The sequence below is a fragment of the Bos grunniens genome, chromosome 4, assembly GCF_055505025.1.
Source record: "Bos grunniens cultivar Pamir isolate PY7600 chromosome 4, Bosgru_T2T1.0, whole genome shotgun sequence".
NCBI lineage: Eukaryota > Metazoa > Chordata > Mammalia > Artiodactyla > Bovidae > Bos > Bos grunniens.
In genome coordinates, this window is record NC_141168.1 from 58,963,774 (window position 1) to 58,984,984 (window position 21,211).

The 21,211-nt window shown below is 33.9% G+C and overlaps 1 protein-coding gene across 2 annotated transcripts in view; it reads left to right on the forward strand.

Moving 5' to 3' along the window:
• The window catches only part of SEPTIN7 (septin 7), a 98,385-nt gene extending 78,002 nt beyond the window's left edge, over nucleotides 1-20,383 (forward strand). For both annotated transcript variants that reach the window (XM_086396536.1, XM_086396534.1), the window contains 7 exons: nucleotides 536-628; nucleotides 1,946-2,042; nucleotides 3,290-3,341; nucleotides 7,939-8,064; nucleotides 12,498-12,633; nucleotides 18,168-18,307; nucleotides 19,318-20,383. In XM_086396536.1, coding sequence (XP_086252662.1) covers nucleotides 536-628; nucleotides 1,946-2,042; nucleotides 3,290-3,341; nucleotides 7,939-8,064; nucleotides 12,498-12,633; nucleotides 18,168-18,307; nucleotides 19,318-19,357 — 684 coding nt within the window. In that variant the 3' untranslated portion in view covers nucleotides 19,358-20,383. The remainder of the gene's footprint in view (nucleotides 1-535; nucleotides 629-1,945; nucleotides 2,043-3,289; nucleotides 3,342-7,938; nucleotides 8,065-12,497; nucleotides 12,634-18,167; nucleotides 18,308-19,317) is intronic.
• The last annotated feature ends 828 nt before the right edge of the window (nucleotides 20,384-21,211 follow it).

Sequence of the window (21,211 nt, forward strand, 5' to 3'; positions counted from 1 at the left end):
TTGCTCCTTGATGTGTGTGTATCCACACGTACATGCACGGATATTTTCTGATAAGTACATATTTTTTCCCCTAGAGCCAGTGTTATACTTAATTTTATTTACCTTTGCTCAATTCTGCTAAAAACTTTAGGTGAGTTTAAGCTCTGTTGATTCAGCTGAATAAAATAGTTGGTAAGAATTTGTCTAAAGGTATCTCAGGCATTATAAATAAATGACCCAAAACCACTAGAGTAGAAATCAACTAGTGAAGCTGTTTCTGGACTCTTACTTCATTTTTAGAACTCTTTGGGTATTGTAACCTTATAAGTTTAACATTCTGAAGCAATTGGATTTAGAGAATGGTACTTATATATAAACTTTATAGAAAAAAAACACCAGCATACTATTTTGGTTTTAAATTACATTTTGCATTGTTGAAAAACAGTAAAGGAACTGGAGCTAAAGACTCAGAAATTTAAGAAGAGTATAATAAAAATAAAGCTAATGTCTAAAATTATATGTGGTGCTCTTTTACTGACTTCCTCTTTCATCTTAGATAATGAAAGAAATCCAAGAACATAAAATTAAAATATATGAATTCCCAGAGACAGATGATGAAGAAGAAAATAAGCTTGTTAAAAAGATAAAGGTAGGTTCATTCCCATACATATACTAACATATTTTAGGGCCTTAGCAATACTATCTCGGAGAAGGCGATGGCACCCCACTCCAGTACTCTTGCCTAGAAAATCCCGTGGACAGAGGACCCTGGTGGGCTGCAGTCTGTGGGGTCGGACACGGCTGAGCGACTTCACTTTCACTTTTCACTTTCATGCATTGGAGAAGGAAATGGCAACCCACTCCAGGGTTCTTGCCTTGAGAATCCCAGGGACAGAGCAACCTGGTGGGCTGCCGTCTATGGGGTCACAAAGAGTCAGATACGACTGAAGCGACTTAGCAGCAGCAGCAGCAGCAGCAGCAGCAGCAATACTGTCTATAATAGCTGCTGTAAAGACCAGAAATAGCAGTGTTCATAGCGACTTCCTGATGGTCCAGCGGTTAAGACTGTACTTCCACTGCAGGGGCCCCAACTTCAATCCTTGGTCAGGGAACTAAGAATCCCACATGCCATGTGGCATATACATATATAAATGTTTTTAAACAATTGATTTAACAAAATAAATGAGATTATTGACTGTTTAGTTCACCTTTATGATTAACTTTGTTGTTTGACTGTTATGTATAATAAAGTATTATATGGAATAGAGAGATAAGTAACAGTTCTTGTTTTCAGATGGTTTTCAATTAACTGATTTCGTATTTTGTAATTTTCCCCTTAGAAACAAACAGGTAATGGGAATGAAAGGGGAAGCATAATGAGAAGACAAAGGATTTGCTCTTAAGCACTATTATGCTTATTCTTTAAGAGCCAAACATATGTTTTATTTTGTTCTTTTATAAAAATCAATCAAAAATCTATTCTGACATAATTTTCTGTATTTTTAACTTATAGTGGTTTCCTAAGTACCCTGGATCTAAAAATGATATATTGATTAATAACATTGTCTGCTTCTAGAGCTATTAAGGTTGATTTATGATCAAGTAGGCAAACTAGCCACAAGTCTCATTATTTTCCTTCTAGCTGCCAATGTATTTTTTACCCTTTTAAAATTTTCCATTATGGAACACTTCTTTTTGGAATGATGCTTTAACAAATAATCTGATCAGTATATGCCTTAGTAGTATTAAATTTTAGTGAAAGTATAATTTTGTTTATTGTTTACATTGGTAACAATGCCATACAATGGCAATTTACTAATAGTAATTGAATGACCGATGAAAGTGAATGCAAAAACTGTTGGGGTAATAATGTTTTTTGCTTACCTGTTGAGTAATGTAACTTCTTTATTCTTGAATTTGTGAGGACTACAGAGATGTATTTGAATAAGAATACTTTGTTTTATAGGACCGTTTACCTCTTGCTGTGGTAGGTAGTAATACTATCATTGAAGTTAATGGAAAAAGGGTCAGAGGAAGGCAGTATCCTTGGGGTGTTGCAGAAGGTAAGGTTTTCTTCAGTGAATGGCTTTCTATAAGATCTCACAAATGTTATAAAAATTTGTATTTTGTAAGTAGTATAATATGCATACTGCATTGATATAGTCTAGATTTTCAAAGATCTGAATTCAGTTTCGTTGAGTCTCATCTCCTTATTAAATACATTCTTTCATTTCTCAGACCTTATGTCCTGTTGTGTCAGGCAAGTATGTGTTAAATCTTAACATTGTAGTACTTTAGAAGCCACTTGTCAGTATTCATCCTCCCACCTCTGCCTCACCATTAAGCCTATTCCTGTTTTCTTGTTTGAAAACACACTTACAATGCAGGGGTTCTTTACCTGGGGCCCAAAAATTGCTCCAAGGGATCTAATAAACCTTCTGAAATTGAAAACAATTTTGGAGAAAAGGCCTGTCATTTTTATTTGAGTCTCAGTTGGGTCTAGAACCTTAAAGAATGAGAACAACTGTCAGAAGCCCAATTAAAACGTTTGCGTTTTGCTTTCTTCAGGGCAGAAGTCAACTTCTTGGCATCACATTTTTAGAGCAAGAAAGTTTGTTATTAAGAGATCCTCTATACTAATTTTTTAAAGGACTTTTAAACAGCAATATAATCTTAGTTATAGAGTCAATTCTTGGAAGCCTTCTTGGCATTAGACATGTTTCGCAAACTTTGTGTTCATTATACTGGTTTATACTAATATTTAATCTTCAGTGTTATAGTAACTTGGAATGAAGTTTGAGTCATGATTATAATTTGTTGATATTACTTTAAAAACATACATAATTTTTAGGATATTTTCCAAGTTAATGTTCTTACGAGTGACTTTCCCAACTAGAGATACTGTGCTCACTCTCAGCTTTTTTCATCACCATGTAACCTTCAGTTTCTGAGCTGAGACTTTAAAACTAGTATAGACCTTAGAAAACTGCACAGAGGAAATTGCTTTGTATCTTTAGTTTTAGGTTATCCCCCTTTTAGTGATACATTAAAAAAAAAAAAAGGAACATTAAAGTTTCTTGGCTTAGGTTTTCATTTTGGTTAACTTGTGGTTTTTCTAAAGTGATTCCTCACCCACCCACCCTTGACCCCCAACATTAAGTACTGTTTTATAGTGTTAAAGTCTTAATGAAACATTGACCTAAGGTATTTAATATTTTGTATATTCTCTCATTGTTAACACCCAGTTTCCTTTGAAAAGAATGGGTTTAGTGAAAGTAATACATATGGTCTGATTTTTTTTTTTTTGTAGTTGAAAATGGTGAACATTGTGATTTTACAATTCTAAGAAATATGTTGATAAGGTAAGTGTAAACAGTGATGAAAATAACACAGATTTTACTTTCCCTAAATAAAATTAGTCTCAGATTTAGTTTTTTGTCTTCTATAAATTTAGCTAATTTAAATTGGTATCTTCATTCTAGCACTGAAGCAAGCACTGCCTAGAGACAGATTTGGATTATTTTGCCCAGGTTTTAAACTCTAGAGGAAAAATACAAAATAGGCTGTGTGGCTAGGGATATATAGGAAAGTGGGTCTTTCAATCATTGTAGTTTGTGTTGCGGTTTAATACTGAAAGAAATATGAAAGTAGAAAGGAACAGGCTTTTGCTCCTCTTTAATGTGAAAAGCTTGTGGAAACTGGAAGAGAAGGCTTAAGTTTTAGGTCAGAAGCTGGACTTCAAATATTTAAAAGATACACAGCTTAGTAGCTGGTGAGTGGAGCATTTTTGTTACTGAAACACTGTGAAAAACTGATCTTCCTCCCAGGAGGGAAAAACATTAGTCCTAAATTGTACCTTGTACGTCTGATGAAAGAGAAGGAAATCATGTGAAAACAGGACATTGAGTTAATTCTGGTTAGAGGAACCAGGACCTGAATTAGAAAATTAACAGCAGAGAGGAAATTCTGAAGAAAAAGTTGAAAAGACCCAGAGACGGAACAAAAAGAGGATCAAAATGAACCTCATTGTTTTCATGGAGAGATAAATTCCTTCTTTATGCTATTTCATACCCTTTTGCTCTTTTTTCCCTCTCTCATCATGCTTGCTTCTCCAGACCCTCAATACATACTATTCTTTTCAGCCTCCAGTTTTAGATGTCCGTCTTAAGTTGATGTCTCTTCATTTTCATACTACTCTCCACTTTCCCAGTGTACAAGAATTTCTTTAGCTATGTAGAAGTAACAGGAATATTGATGATAATTGGAAATCATGGAACAGCAACAAGATCATTCTTAAAAGTGAGGGGGACAATTTGAGTCCAGCTGCTACCTCAAGAGGAAAAGGCGATGGTACCCCACTCTAGTACTCTTGCCTGGAAAATCCTATGGACGGAGGAGCCTGGTAGGCTGCAGTCCATGGGGTCGCGAAGAGTCGGACACGACTGAGCGACTTCCCTTTTACTTTTCACTTTTCATGCGTTGGAGAAGGAAATGGCAACCCACTCCAGTGTTCTTGCCTTGAGAATCCCAGGGACGTGTGAGCCTGGTGGGCTGCCGTCTCTGGGGTTGCACAGAGTCGGACACAACTGAACCGACTTAGCAGCAGCAGCTACCTCAAGAAATATAAAAGAGATGGGAGTGAATTTTGAAATTGAGATTGCCATGTAATTGATTTTTCTCAAAAGAACTCATGACTAGATGCTCTGATAGAAAGTAGATGATGGTGTTAATTCAGCCGCAGCGGTTGCCAGGCCTCACCGTGGGAGAAGAGCAAATGCACATGAAAGGATCTTCATCTTCCTTGGTTTTGAGAAAACAGTGCTTCAGGTTCTACTACGATCTCTTTGCTTTCTCTTCCATTTTGAAAATGTGACTTCAGAAGAACTAATAATCTCTGATGATTTTATATATGTAAAAAATGTTTCATAAATATTAATTGCCAGTGCATTCCCTTTGATTTTATTATTTTCCTCAATTTTAAATCTATGCTACTTTCCTAGTGCTTGAAGCAATGATAATCTTTAACTTTGTCTTACGTGTTTTTTATATATGCAGTCAGTAATTCCCTATGTACCTAAAATACTATAGAAAGGAAGGCTAGTTACTAGCCAGACTTTGAACATTTGAAGGTATGCAGCCTCCTCTCTGATGAGTGGGACTCAGTAGTATACAAGCATTACAAGCAAATGGACCATTCCTACAGGAAAGCAACAAGACATCATACATGTGTGGAAATATTAAAAATTCTAAAATTATGTAATATTACATAATTTTTATATATGATATATATAAATAGATATATGCTATGATGATAACATTTACATTTATTAAAGAAATTCAGAGTAAGTATTAAGTAGTATATTTTCATGGAGCGGAACCAGATAGAGAAGGATTTATGAAAATAGTTACCTTAAGATGGATTAAGATAAATAGAGTCATCAGATGTTTAACTGTGGGATTGGGAGTTATCCTACTTAACATTTTTATCAAGTAGAATGAAGATATTGTCTTCCACTTCTTGAGGTAGATGGTTATGCAATTTTGCTTAATAAAAATTTCATTTATTTGTTAAATTTGTTTTAGCACACTTGTTTTTTCTTTCCTAAGGCATAAGTGTCCACTTAAACTTCTGCTAGATGTTTACTTTGCCTCTTAACATAATTTTTCATTTATAGTCTTTGAAACGTGTAAAACATCCTTGATAAATATACTTTGAAAATAAGTTTAGGAATATTTTACTTTATTGCTTTTCCTTCTAAGTTCAGAGGAGAGGTAAGGTATATGGTATGTAGCTCATGTCTTTATGATAAAGGTACCTAGTAGATATTTAATAAATACTTGAAGGAAATATCAATACCAATATTCCATATGTCTATGAGTTCCAATTAAGTGAAATCCTATAGGTTAAAGTCAGGAGTAGTGATTGCTTCTAAGAAAGACCCAAGTTCAAAGCTATGTCATTTTGCTAATTTAGAGAACTGACTGTTGCAGACAAAGCAAGGAAGACAATGGAAAAGAGGAAAACTTGATAAAAATAATTTCAGGATGTGGCAGTAGATAGTGCCAAAATCAAATAGAGAAGGAAAACAAAAGGAGAGAAGAGAATGGTATAGTATCAGCAATCAGGAAATGGAAAAGATAAATACATTCAAGAAACTGTGGAGAGAATACTGATTATTTTAAGTGTGGAAGAATGAGTTGATTTTTAAGAGTAAAATAAAATGTGTTTAATTAAGTGGAAATAGATACTTTTATAACCTGAAAAATACCAGAACCAAGTCATCATAAAAAAAGGTTATTTTAGTGAAAGGGAAAAATCTTTCATTATCTAAAGTGTTCAATGACATTAACAAAAATAGTTTAATAGCTAGTTAATAAGTCCACCTTATTTTATATATCTTGTATTTCAGCTACTAAGTACTTTATATCAGGTCCTTTAATGATTTTTTTAATGATGCATTGATGAGGTAATATATGATATTTAAAATTACAAAAAGATTGTTTTATACTGGCATGGTTATTTGTTTTTATTATTCTCTACTTAGAGAAATTGAAAACAGTTATGTGTCCTAGAAAATCAACAAGTTTATCACATCTCAGCTCCAAATAAGTTTTTTGCAGGGCCCATTATATGCTGTATGGCAAGAGTGCAAAAGGTGTTGGCACGTGTTTTGTAAAAGGGGATGTTTATAGTTGACAAGGTTATATGCTGTCACCTGTCACATATACTGGTACCATAGAAAAGACTGGCAGCCAAGGAGAAGGTTGTCTTGGGTTAGAGTGGCTTGACTTCGACTGCCAGGAGAGCTCCCAAAGCAGAATGGAAGAACTCTGAAGTAAGTTTGAGAGTCAGTGACAAATTCAGTCCCAATCATTGGATATGCTTGGAGTAAGAAACTGTCTGACTTGACAGAAGTAGAGAAGGATAGAGCTTTAGATAATTCCAGTGGCCATAGAAAGTGTATATTCATTAAGGGGCAGAGTATAAAGGACAATGAGACTTGTGGAAAACCCAGTCTTAGAAATAGGAGTAAACTATCAGAGAACTGCACAAAAATGTTCAGTAGAGGGTGAATTATAGTAATTGGCCATCACAAAAGGGAAAAGTAATAGTAAATGTTTCTTGGCTGTCAGGCAGAATAAAAACAGAATAACACCTTTATGTTTGTCTCTCATAAGGGAGTTTTGGTAAAGTGGTAGAGATGAAAGATAGGGGATTAGAAATGCAGGAATGGATGATGACAAAAAGGAAGATAGAATGATACAGAGTACTGCCACACCGTGTATATCCAAGAATACTGCATTGGTAAAGGATACAATAGAGCAGCTCACAGGAGTCTTTTAGCATCTTGAAACACTAGGGAATGGTAAAATTGTCTCATGTATAGGTATCTCCTATATATTGATTTTATGTATCATAGATAATGTCTGCTATGAGCAGACATTCATTAACCAAAATACCACATTTACCAGACAATTGGAATAAACAGAAATTTATTCAAAATTAAAATTTCCCAGTTTGAATCCAACTTGATATGTAATCTATGTATTCCTATATATTAACCTGAATAAAAACTCAAATATTAGTAATATTAAGGAAATATTAAGGAAAGCAATTTCTTTTAGGTTTCTGAACTTCAGTAGGAACTAATCTACCTTTCCTTCTCTAGTAAAATAAAATATATACTGTAAAGGTAAATACTCTTCTCTAGCATTGTCATTGTTTAGTAAATGTTTTGAGAGAATTTATGGCTTCTAAACTTTAATTTGGAACTTAAATGTCCATTAATGTCAAGTTAGCTTATTGTATCTTGCTTCCCCTTACATGTAAGTGAAGACAGATAAATGCTGTCTTCCTTGAAAAGTTTCATCTGAATTTTTTGTTTGCTAAAATTTTGAATTTACACCAAAGCTTTTTTAATAGAAGCAAATTATTTATGTGTCTTTTATTTATGACAGAACACATATGCAGGACTTGAAAGATGTCACTAATAATGTACACTATGAGAACTACCGGAGCAGAAAACTGGCAGCTGTGACTTATAATGGAGTTGATAATAACAAGAATAAAGGGCAACTTACTAAGTAAGTATATATCAATTCCTGCCATGAATGGCATTATTTATTTAGTAAAAAATCATATTATTTCGTTGCCATCAAATTCCTCTTGGCTACTCAATAGAAAATTGGAATAGTGTTCTTTATGGGCTTCCCTAGTTGCTCAGATGATAAAGAATCTGCCTGCAATGCAGGAGTCCCAGGTTTGATCCCTGTGTTGGGAAGGTCCCCTGGAGAAGGGAATGGCTACCCACTCCAGTATTCTTGTCTGGAGAATTCCACAGAGGAGCCTGGTGAGCTACAGTCCATGGGTCACAAGGAGTCGGATATAACCGAGTGACTAACACTTTTACTTTTTCATACATTATTTTTTTTTAGACATAATGCTATTGCACATCTAATAAAGTATAGTATAAACATAACTTACATGCCCTGGGAAGCCAAAAAACTTGTGTGATTCACTCTATTTCTGTATTTGTTTTGCTTTATTGAGATGGTTAAGTTGTGGTTACCTTTTTCCCATATGTTAATTTTATTTTTGTTTTCTATAGCCTTCTCCATTTGTATCAATAACTGAATTCATAGAAATGGCTGAAAATACAGGTTTCCAAAGGGTAATCCTCATAACTCCTTTGGTACATGACAAAGTTTTCATTGATCTAAAGATACATAAAGACAGTTTTCTGAAATCCCCTCCCCTTTTTTTTTAAATTACATCTTTTATTCATGTGTCCTTTCATGAAAATATGATGATGGTATTGTTTTATTTATGTTTAGTTTTAACACTCTCACTTGGCAAAATAAAATGTTAGTAACTATTGTTTCCCAAAATGTTTGGAAACTTTTGTTGCTCTTTGAAATCCTTAATTTAACTGAAATTCTGTTGGATAATGCTGTATGAAAATTGCTACATGTTTATATACATAGTGACCTGCCAAACCACCAAACTAAGAAGCAAAAGTATGTAAATGTACTTGCTTAATGAGTTCTTCAGGAAAGACCACATATAATTTAAATGAAATTTGGTTCTTTTCGTTTGCTCAAAATGTAATACATTTGAGCATTTATACATTTATACAACCAAAATGTAGGTTGTATAACACAACCACAGTAGGGTCTTAGGTCAGCCTTAAATGTGGTCCTTGCTGTGATTCTGTTATTGGTCACATGAAAAGGGTAAGTCATTTATCAGGATCTCCTTGAAAAGATCCCTAAAAGAAGCTAAGTTGCATCTTTGAGGATTTAATATGATGTTCAGGTTATGTTGGCCTGTTTTTTTAAAAATCTTTTACCGGGTCTTTTTATTTTTTTGATTGAGTTACATTGAATTTCTCTAACTAAAGTTTAAGTTTATAAGCTTTAGCTGGTTTATGTGTGTCAACAAGCATTTTCATTAAAAAGTGGGCAGACAATGAAATAATTTAAATGGTTTTTCTAGCTATCTAATAAAGTTTCATTTGAAAAAAGTGATGACAAAAAGTTATCCTTTTTCCTGTTTTCTGCATTATAAACACATTTTTGTATTACGGTTTTCTAAATAGCACTTTAATAAAGATGACTAGATTGAGATGCTAATTAATTTAACAATTAGATTTACAAAATCATTTTGACTGGTAAGAGTCTTCAAAAAATTAATTTTTTATATGTGTGACTATTTTCTTATAACACTGAAATATCACTCTTAGTTAGAGGCAAGTATTTTTACAAGGTTGAAAGACAAAGTACAAAGTACCTCAAGTGTGAAATATTGAACATCTTTTTAAAAGTATGCATATGTAAATAGGTTTAGAAATTTGAGCAGACTGTCAGAAGACAGTTGCATAGCATATTTACTTTGATAATGATTTGGTATAGGGATTAGTAACAGAATTTGGAAAAGAAATTAACTATCTTCAACAAATTTGGCCATAAACTTTTGTTTTAGGAACATGAAAGTGAAAGTTGCTCAGTTGTGACCGACTCTTTGCGACCCCACAGACTATAGTCCATGGAATTCTCCAGGCCACAGTCCTGGAGTGGGTAGGATCCTTTCCCTTTCCCTTCTCCAGGGGATCATCCCAACCCGGGGATTGAACCCAGGTCTCCTGCATTGCAGGTGGATTCTTTACCAGCTGAGCCCCTTAATTGTAAAATCTGTGGATTTGCTTTTAATTGCTGTTTTTATTGTGGTTTACTGTAAGTGCGTTTTGTTGATGTTTAGTCACTTAAGTTATGTCCCACTTCTGTGACCACATGGACTGTAGCCCTCCAGGCTCTTCTGTCCATGAGATTTCCCAGGCAAGAATACTGGAGAGGGTTACCTTTTTCTTCTCCATTTATGTGTGCTAATAAGTCTCTGTATTTTTTGTTCTTTTAGATATGGCACACTTGAAGACATTTCATTTGTTTTTCCAAAGACATAAGCAGTTTTAGTATGTAAAGATTTTTAATATTTAAAAACAAATTTTAAAACATCAAAGCTCTACAGTCTTCTGTTTTCCTCCAAGAGTTATTTAAATGATAATTTAGGTGACAGTGTTCCACTCTTAGTAAGGTGGTAGGTAGCCTTTTCATGTGCAAAGTATACTACAAATTCTTTACATTTATATGGATTGGCTTATTCCTCCCAAGGATGAAATTAAAGAGTATTATATAGATAGGTTATTATTAGTGAGAATATATATTTAACTTTAAAATCACAATTCCATCTGAATTTTAATTTTTTAAAATTTTAGTGTTTACTTATAATTTATTTAATGTTTACAATATATTTTCAAGTTGCAACAGTGTTGTTGGGTAGTCTTAAGTTGCTTAACATATTCAGTTATTTAAGATGGCCAATTCAAAAATCATTTTTATGAGTATTTTTTTCCTAGAGCCTAAAAGTGTTTTGGAGAATGGCAGAAGTGAGTTTTATAGAAATCAAACAAAAGCTTTGAACCCTATTACTAGAAAAAATGCTTGTATGAACACACAACACACACACACACGTTTGTTGTATGATTTCAGGACATTCATTGACACTCTGCCCAAGAGATCTGAGGCACCTATATTAAAAATACCTGCCATAAATATATCAGCTTTTAGTGAAATAATGATATTTACACTTTAAAATTTGTTCCAGTTTACCTGGCTTTTTGAATGTTGATTCTCCTAAGTTAATGTTTGGTTTATTTTCGTTTTCAGAACTTCTGATTAATTGTTTAATTATTAAAACATACTGCAGGTTTGTTATTTTGATGAAATATCCTTTAGTTAAGTAACATTTTGTTCTAACTTACACTAATTGCAAAAACAAATCCTCTTGGTCACAATGGTACATCACATTTTTGTCTTTCCTTTTTGCTAAGAAAAATCAGTAAGGCAGTGTTCTTTCTGTCCTGTTGTTCATTTAATACATTCCATCTTGGTCTCTTGTTCTCCTCCTTGATAGGGAAGAATAGTGCTATGATGGTCAGAAATATTCAGCCTCATAAGGAGAGAAGTCACCATAATCAGAGTGTGTCAAATCAAGATTAAAGTGACTAGCCTTGAAGTTATAGATGAAATACAAAGCCTGATTTTGTTTTTAAGCCACAATTTAACTTTTTTAACCACTTTATTCATTTAGGTTTGCAATTAAATGGTCAAAGTTTGTTTTTTTGGAAGCGCAATATATGTGTTTTATCAACAAAGTCAGAAAAGGAAGGGCCTGCCTCTTTTAAGCTGTCCCAGTGTATTGGAATAGGTTTTTAGAGATCCTGAAGGCTACAGAGCCCACTTTTCTCTCTTCTCTGGGACTGTAGTAGGTTGCTGCTACTTTGCCATTCTCTTTTCTCTAAAAGTATACTAGCTTTCACATAAAGCATATTTGTAGTATTTTTCAACATAAAATTTTGGAAAACATTGTGCAGAGATTTGAGTCTGTGGACTTTAATAGAGTGAACTACTTTTTAATGTCTGTTTTCTGGCATTTCAGAAATGTCAGGATATCATTTGCTTCTGATGCTCTCTTTTTCTGCCTCCCTTCCTCCTCCTCCATTAACTCAATACCATTTTTTCATATTAAAATTTTGTTTAAAAATTAATTTTCTTCTAGTTTTTCTTTTTGAGAATGTATTTAGGAAATGTGTCTTTTCCATTTTCCTTATACAGTCTGTTTTATGTGTTTTCTTTATATTTGATATGCATTAGGTTTGGGGAGACTTCAGGTTATGAAACTTCATGGAAGGAAGTTCTAGATTGTAAATATTTATTCATTTTAAAAGTTTCTGAAGAATTTTTTCATATGTTCATACATAAAACTTCAAATCTGTGTTCTATGTTATTTAAGGTGGTGTCAGAATAATTAAAAGCTTCTTTTGAAGCTTGTTTTCAAAAAACAGAAAGCAGAGAATTTAGTAATGGCATACAGCAGCTCATTTGTTTTCATCACTTTCAGAGTTTTATATTACACTTTTCATTTTTAGACATTTAATGATTATCTTTAATGTTCATAATAGGAGCCCTCTTGCACAAATGGAAGAAGAAAGAAGGGAACATGTAGCTAAAATGAAGAAGATGGAGATGGAGATGGAACAGGTGTTTGAGATGAAGGTCAAAGAAAAAGTTCAAAAACTGAAGGACTCTGAAGCTGAGGTAATTAACCATATATTTTCACCTTTGACAGAATACTCCTTTTCAAAATAATGTCTTGAATAAAATTGATAGATAATGTAACCGCCCTATAGATTTTTTCACATGTAATATGCAAATTTAATGTGTCTCTGTGTGTTCAGTCGAACTCTTTGCAACCCCATGGATTGTAACCTGCCAGGCTCCTCTGTCCATGGGGTTTCCCAGACGAGAATGTTGGACTGAGTTGCCATTTCCTCCTCCAAGGGAGCTTCCCAACCTAGGGATTGAACCCACATCTCCTTGTCTCCTGCATTGGCAGGCAGAGTCTTACATCTGAGCCACCTGGGAAGTCAGTCAGTTTAGTCACTCAGTCCTGTCCGACTCATTGCGACCTCATGAACCACAGTACGCCAGGCCTCCCTGTCCCTCACCAACTCCCGGAATTTACCCAAACTCATGTCCATTGAGTCAGTGATGCCATCCAACCATCTCATCTTATGTCGTCTCCTTCTCCTCCTGCCCTCAATCTTTCCCAGCATCAGGGTCTTTTCATATGAGTCAGCTCTTCGCGTCAGGTGGCCACAGTATTGGAGTTTCAGCTTCAACATGAGTCCTACCAATGAACACCCAGGACTAATCTCCTTTAGGATGGACTGGTTGGATCTCCTTGCAGTCCAAGGGACTCTCAAGAGTCTTCTCCAACACCACAGTTCAAAAGCATCAATTCTTCGGCACATAGCTTTCTTTATGTCCAACTCTCACATCCATACATGACCACTGGAAAAACCATAGCCTTGAATAGATAGACATTTGTTGATAAAGTAATGTCTCTGCTTTTTAATATGCTGTCTAGGTTGATCATAACTTTGCTTCCAAGCAGTAAGCATCTTTTAATTTCCTGGTTGCAGTCACCATCTGCAGTGATTTTGGAGCCCAGAAAAATAAAGTTAGCCACTGTTTCCACTGTTTGCCCATCTGTTTGCCATGAAGTGATGGGACCGGATGCCATGATCTTCGTTTTCTGAATGTTGAGCTTTAAGCCAACTTTTTCACTCTCCACTTTCACCTTCATCAAGAGGCTTCTTAGTTCCTCTTCACTTTCTGCCATAAGGGTGGGGTTATCTGTATATCTGAGATTATTGAGATTTCTCCCAGCAATCTTGATTCCAGCTTGTGCTTCTTCCAGCCCAGCGTTTCTCATGATGTACTCTGCATAGAAGTTAAATAAGCAGGGTGAAAATATACAGCCTTGACGAACTCCTTTTCCTATTTGGAACCGGTCTGTTGTTCCATGTCCAGTTCTAACTGTTACTTCCTGACCTGCATATAGATTTCTACAAGAGGCAGGTCAGGTGATCTGGTATTCCCATCTCTTTCAGAATTTTCCACAGTTTATTATGAGCCACACAGTCAAAGGCTTTGGCATAGTCAATAAAGCAGAAATAGATGTTTTTTTGGAACTCTCTTGCTTTTTCGATGATCCAGCAGATGCTGGCAATTTGATCTCTGGTTCCTCTGCCTTTTCTAAAACCAGCTTGAACATCTGGAAGTTCATGGTTCACGTATTGCTAAAGCCTGGCTTGGAGAGTTTTAAGCATCACCTTACTGGCATGTGATTTACAATAATATATATTTTAATAATCTGTTTAGATACAAGTATACTTGGTAGGAAGACATAGTAGAATGCCTAAAGTAAATTTTATTAGCTATAGTTTAAAAATTATGAGAAATGAAATTTTAAGCCTTTCCATGTAGTCGATATAAGAAAGTAACAGAGTTTTGGGTAGATACAAAAATAAAAACTAATTTTAGGATAGTAATAATTGACCAGACTTACTTGCATTTGAATGGAGAAAGAAAGAACCTTAATTAAACTATGGGCATGCTGTGATAAATTACAGACAAAAAAAATGAAGGAATGTGATTTTTGTAGATGAGTTGGGCCTTATGTAACCCTAGTGTCAGTGTAATTCAGTTGCAAAAATCAGGTAGGGTAGTGACAAAGCATTCCATCAAGCTGTTCTGCTACCTTAGAATCCCTCTACGTGTTGAAGCATATGTTTAGTTTCTATTAATCAAAAAGATCATGAAGACATATCCATCTGTAAGTGATAATAAATAAAAGATGGAGGAAAAAGAACACTTAACACAAGAATCTATAAAGTATATTTGGCTTGATGTCCAAGAACAGTAGAAGAAACTATAGGTAAAACACAAATCAACAATTTCAGTATGATGTTTTCTTAGCATAGATTTATTATCATTGTGCTGAAAATTACTTTTAAATATGTAGGATGACATTAATATGAAATACTTTAAAAATTTTTTTAATTGGAGGATAGTTGCTTTACAGTATTGTGTTTCTGCCATTCGTCAACATGAATCAGTCATACAATATGAAATATTTTAAAAATTACTTTTAATGACAAAATTCAGTGGTTAAATGTGGATCCACTAATATAATAATACTGGTATTTAAACATATTAAGAAGAGACTCAGGTTAGTTTGTTACATCCTTACAGTTGGTCTCTTTGCTTTTGTAATTAATTACTGCATAAAATACATAAGCTTTCTTTGACTAAATATATGTTTGCTAAGTCACTTCAGTCGTGTCCAACTTCGTGCGACCCCATAGACAGCAGCCCACCAGGCTCCCCTGTCCCTGGGATTCTCCAGGCAAGAACACTGGAGTGGGTTGCCATTTCCTTCTCCAATGCATGAAAGTGAAAAGTGAAAGTGAAGTCGCTCAGTCGTGTCCGACCCTCAGCGACCCCATGGACTGCAGCCTTCCAGGCTCCTCCGTCCGTGGGATTTTCCAGGCAAGAGTACTGGGGTGGGGTGCCATTGCCTTCTCCAAAATATATGTTTAGTCATACTCTAATAGTATGACAAAATTACTCTAATCCATTGAGTAGACAGAATGCAGAGTATTCAATAGTTTTGAGGAAGTGTTTCTATTCCACATTAGATTTCTCAAATTACTGAGCTTTTCATGTAATCTCTTATCACAAAAAAGTTACTTACTATTGTTGCATTTATAATATGTGTTTAATTGAGTGGGGATACAGAATAGCTTCTCCAGGTTTAAGATTGCCAACTCTGCAGAACTAGTATCCTGGGCACCTGTTATTAAGATGACATTTAGGAGATTAAGTTTTTTTTATTAATTAGGTTTTTATTAAATCTATCCATTTGAGTCTCTACCCCTTCACCAATTAATAAGTAATCTGGAGAATCCCTTTCAGAAGGTAAATAAAAACAGGAATAATCAAGAGTCTGCAGTATCTCCACACTTAGGTTTCAATGAAAATCTAAAAGGAGTTGAATTTACATTTGAAATAGACATATTTTAGGGTCTCCTCCTAAGAGTAAATGTCATAAGCAATTATGATACTGTAGTTATAGAACCTTTGAGAGTTTTAATGATTACTGTGAATGGTGAAAAGAGTTTTGTAACACTTAATTACTCTTTGAAGAATAGTCTTCATTAGCATTGAAAGAAACTGTAAAGCCATGTGGGCCAAGTTTCCCCTAATTCTGTAAGCCATATGAAATCTATTTAACCTTGTATAATATGTTTTCTCAAGTGCTAGATATATTTGGGGCATAGCTGCTAATATCCTGCAGCACAGTGTATTAGACACAGTACTAAGCATCTTTCGTAGATTATGTTATTTAGTCCATACCACAGCCCTACAAGGTGGATATTATTATCTCATTTCCATTTTTTATATGAGAGAAAAGATAAATTAACTTGGTCAGTGCTGCATATCTGTAAGTCATTATTTGAATGCATTTAACTGTGCTCTCAATCCTAGACAAGTCCACAATCATGTAGCCACAATTTCGAATCTTTAAAAGCTTTGAAAACTGCAAAGCCAGAAACAGAACTAACAGTTTTATCCCCACTTGATGTGAATATTTATATACCTTGCTGCAAAAATAAAAAATGTGTTTTTATAGATGCTACCTTAGACAGCCCAGGTGTTGTTTTGTAAATATAGTAAATAGACCTTTCTAAGTAGAATTGGCTTTCGGAAATCTGAAAAATCCTGAACTGTGTAATACATCTAACCCTAAGAATTTCTAGAAAGTGAAGGATTTGTGACCTGCACTTTTAACCTACAGCAGTTAACACAAAAGAAAATGTATATGTGATAGAAAGGTCCAGATAAAGAATGATGAGCACTTGTAACCCTACGGCCCAGTTTAAAATATAAGGCATCATCAGTTCATTTGAGGCAGCTCTGTTTCTCTCCCCTATTGTATCCTCTCTCTCTTTCTCAGAAGTAACTATGCTGGATTGTGTGTATATAATTCCTTTGCACTTTCTCTTAATAATTAAAGGCATTTCCCTATGTTCCTATTTTCTGACATTTTTTTAGTAATGTGTTTGCTATCATCAGGAAGATGTTACTTCAAATTTGATTCATATTTGCTTAAATATATCTTAGATGGTTTTGTTTTGTAGGAATTGCATGAAATATTTGGAATAGAAATGAATATGAAGTCACTTTTTTGGGTTTATGAAGTAACGAAGAAAACAGATTGTATGCAAAATTATAATCCAAATTCAAGATGTTAACTCATTGATGTAATACAGTCTTTAACAGAACATAATTCCTGGACATCTGAAAGTTTTAAATAAATAGTTGTTATTTGATGTAGTTAGATAGTTAGATTTATTTATTTTATGCTGTGATTGTTTTCCACAGAAATGTATTGACTAGTACCTAAATGGACTATGTAATGAACCACTAGATAAGCTCTTTGTTTCTTCAGTTACTTTGCATGTGTGTTTTTTATCTTTCAGCCAGCATTCTTTGCAGCATTAATTCTCAATATAGGAAGAACCATCTGTTTCAGAATCATGGGGGCTTGTTGAAAATGTGGATTTCTAGACTTAAAAACCCAGAAATTCTAATTCAGTATTTCTGGTTAGGTCCCGGATTCTATATTTTTAACAAGCGTTTAGGTGGTTCATATGAAGACTGACGTTTGAGAACCGCTGCTTTATAAGAATCCAGGGACCTTATCTCCTCATCTTGTAACTCTTTTATTCTTACCTATTTGCTTTCTTTTCACTTGTCTCGCTTTCTTAAACTTGGAATTACGAGACAGGTTCAGATCCTGGTTCTGCCACTTTGGCTAATGACTTTGGACAAGTGACGTAAACTCTGCCGCTGCAACTGTTTGCTCATCTAGGAGTGGGAACAGTGGTGTCTGCTCTGCCCAACTTCCTACATGTTTGTGAGTAGGGAAAAATGAGATGATAAAGATATGAATATGCCCATTATAAAGTGCTACACAACTGTAGCTTATTGTACTTTTTTTTTTTTTAAACCCCTTGTTTGCCAAGATTATTATCTTTGGTCCCTGGCATTTTGGGTGGTAAGTCCTATAGAAAGAGGATTTTTAGACAGTGCTTTCCATGTGGTACTCTGAATTTATAGCATAAGAACTGAATGCTCAGCTTTTAACATTAGACTGCATGGATTAAATGTATTTCTGATTTCTCAAACAGTTTTATTTTATGTATTGTGCTTTGAACTAGCTCCAACGGCGCCATGAGCAAATGAAAAAGAATTTGGAAGCACAGCACAAAGAATTAGAGGAAAAACGTCGTCAGTTTGAAGATGAGAAAGCAAACTGGGAAGCCCAACAACGTATTTTAGAACAACAGAACTCTTCAAGGTATCTAACATCAGATTCCCAAGAAATATGTGTATTAGCTTTAAAGAATTATTTTCCTATTTATTTTAAAAACATTAATATTTTAAGACATTGTCCACTATCATACATCCCAAGCACAAGTTATTTTCATGGATGAATATTTTATATAGATTGATGCACTCTATTATAATAGTATTTTTTCCACTGTAAACATTTTCATGACTTAATAATCTTCATAATTATAATTTAGTACCTTCATAACATTCTCTTCAGTTGACTCACCATAATTAGTTGTTTACCTCTTCCTGTCAAATATTGAACATAATGGTTGTGTGTAATTTTTGACAAACAGAGAGAGCATTGTGCAATGTTCTCTTTTATACATTTAGAGGTATATTTTTATTCTGTTGGATTATTTCATCAAGATAAAGTTTTAGATACCTAGTTTCTAATGCGGCTAATTAGTTACTCAATTTACTCAAAAATCGGGTAGTCTTTGTACTTTGGTCTTCTTCTTTCCTCATTAGTCCCATTTAAAACTGAAAAGTTGCTTCCCTGTAAGGATTCTGTAATTTACCCTCACTGCTAAACATTTACAAGTTTAGACATTTGTTTGGTAACACAATGTGTCTATTAACTTTTCCCCTAAGAAAGACAAAAATTTATTTGTGAGAAAAAAAGCATTTCAGAATGCAGATGGCTGTAGGAGAAGAGGATCCCTTACTTGATGTCAGTTGACCTTTTTTGATTTGTACTATTTCATTTAGGAAAAATTGTTTTTGTATAAAAAAATGGGTTTTTTGTCATATTTCTTACTGTTTGTCTTAGAATTTTGTCAAATATTTGTCCAAGAAAATATTATAGATTAGCATTGTCCTTATTGTTAACTTCTAGATCTTCTGATTTTAAAATAAAAATGTAACACAGTTGAAAATCCAACACAGTTGTAGTTGGTTTAGCTACTGCTACCATATGTTATCTATGTTTGTAAAGTAGTTACTCATTTTGATTGTTTTCGTTTACTCATTTAGAACCTTGGAAAAGAACAAGAAAAAAGGGAAGATCTTTTAAACCCTCTATTGACCACCAGTTACGTATTAGTTGCCAATATGCCAGCTTGGACATCAGTGTTTGTTGGATCCGTTTGACCAATTTGCACCGGTTTTATCCTTAATGATGGATTTAACAGCATGACAAAAATTATTATTATTATTTTTTTGTTCTTGATGGAGATTAAGATGCCTTGAATTGTCTAGGGTTGTTGTGTACTTAGAAACTAACAGCTCTAAGTACCTTTCCTACATTTTTCTTTTCTTTTTTTATTAAACAGATGTCTTCAATTTAATGCAAGAAAACATTTTACTGTTGTACAATCATGTTCTGGTGGTTTGATTGTTTACAGGATATTCCAAAATAAAAGGACTTTGAAAGGTTTCATTGAGGATAAATTGCCATAATATGATGCAAACTATGCTTCTTTATGATAATTATAATACAGAGGTTCCATTCAATGCAGCGTATACAATAATGTAATTTAGTCTAACACAGTTGACCCTATTTTTTGACACTTCCATTGTTTAAAAATACACATGGAAAAAAAACCTATATGCTTACAATGCACCTAGAGCTTTTTTATAACAACCTTTTTTTTGTTTGTTTGTTTTGAATTCTTTAAATATATATTATTTTCATTTAGTACCCTCTTTAGCCAGAATCTCATTACTGCTTCATTTTTGTAATAACATTTAATTTAGGTATTTTCCATATATTGGCCCTGCTAAAAAATAGAATATAGCATCTTTCATATGATAGGAACCAACAAGGAAACTTTCCTTTAATTCCCTTTTTACACTTTATGGTAAGTAGCAGGGGGGAAAATGCATTTATAGATCATTTCTAGGCAAAATTGTGAAGCTAACAACCAACCTATTTCTACCTATGTGCAGTCTCTTTTATTTTACTAGAAATGGGAATCATGGCCTCTTGAAAAGAAAAAAAAGTCACCATTCTGCATTTAGCTGTATTCATATATTGCATTTCTGTATTTTTTTGTTTGTATTGTAAAAAATTCACATAATAAACAATGTTGTGATGTAATTGAGTGTGGGGTCTTAAATATTCTGCAGTTGATAGAAAAGACTAGAATGTGTTTGAGAAGAAACTTTTCAATTTGAATTTGCCTTCTCCATGTTTGTAACTCTTCTTTTGTTTGTTTCATTTAGAATGCATTTGTGCTGATTTTCTAATTTATGGAATATAGTATCTGTCTACTTACTACTGTCTCCTATTAACACATTTCTCTGAGAACAAATTTCAGCTCAGCAGCTCAAGTCCTTGGACTGAAATGTTTTAACTGGAAAAGAGTGGTATAATTTCTTTTCACTAAAGTCAAATGATAAGAGATTTTAACAAAATGCTTTGTGACATTTTAATGATTAATGCAACACAGTTTATTACTTTAAAAAGTTTCACTGTATCTTTTGATGGTCCTGTCAAAAAGAAGTAACTGATTATTATGATTACCCAATATTTTTGTTGACACTAGAAGCTGAAGGGTTTAAATAAAACAGGATGCTTAAAAGAGCCTTGTTGCTTTTCAAAGATACATAAAGTGTAGAGCATATTAGGAATATCATTCACTTTACAGAAAATCTTGACTTCACGTGTAAGTTCATTCTGGGATACTATTTTTAAAGCAGATCTTATGAGGCATTAAAAACATGATTTAAGATTACTGCAATAACAATTTATCCTTATTTGTTGGCCATCACTAGTTAAAGATTGTCTTTGAAAATACAATGCTTTCTGCTGTGTGTGTGTGTGTGTGTGTGTGTGTGTGTGTGTGTTTAAATTGGCTATTACTCCAAGACCAGAATCAGACATTCAGGAATAATTGTAAGTTAAATATGCAGAGATATTTTTTTG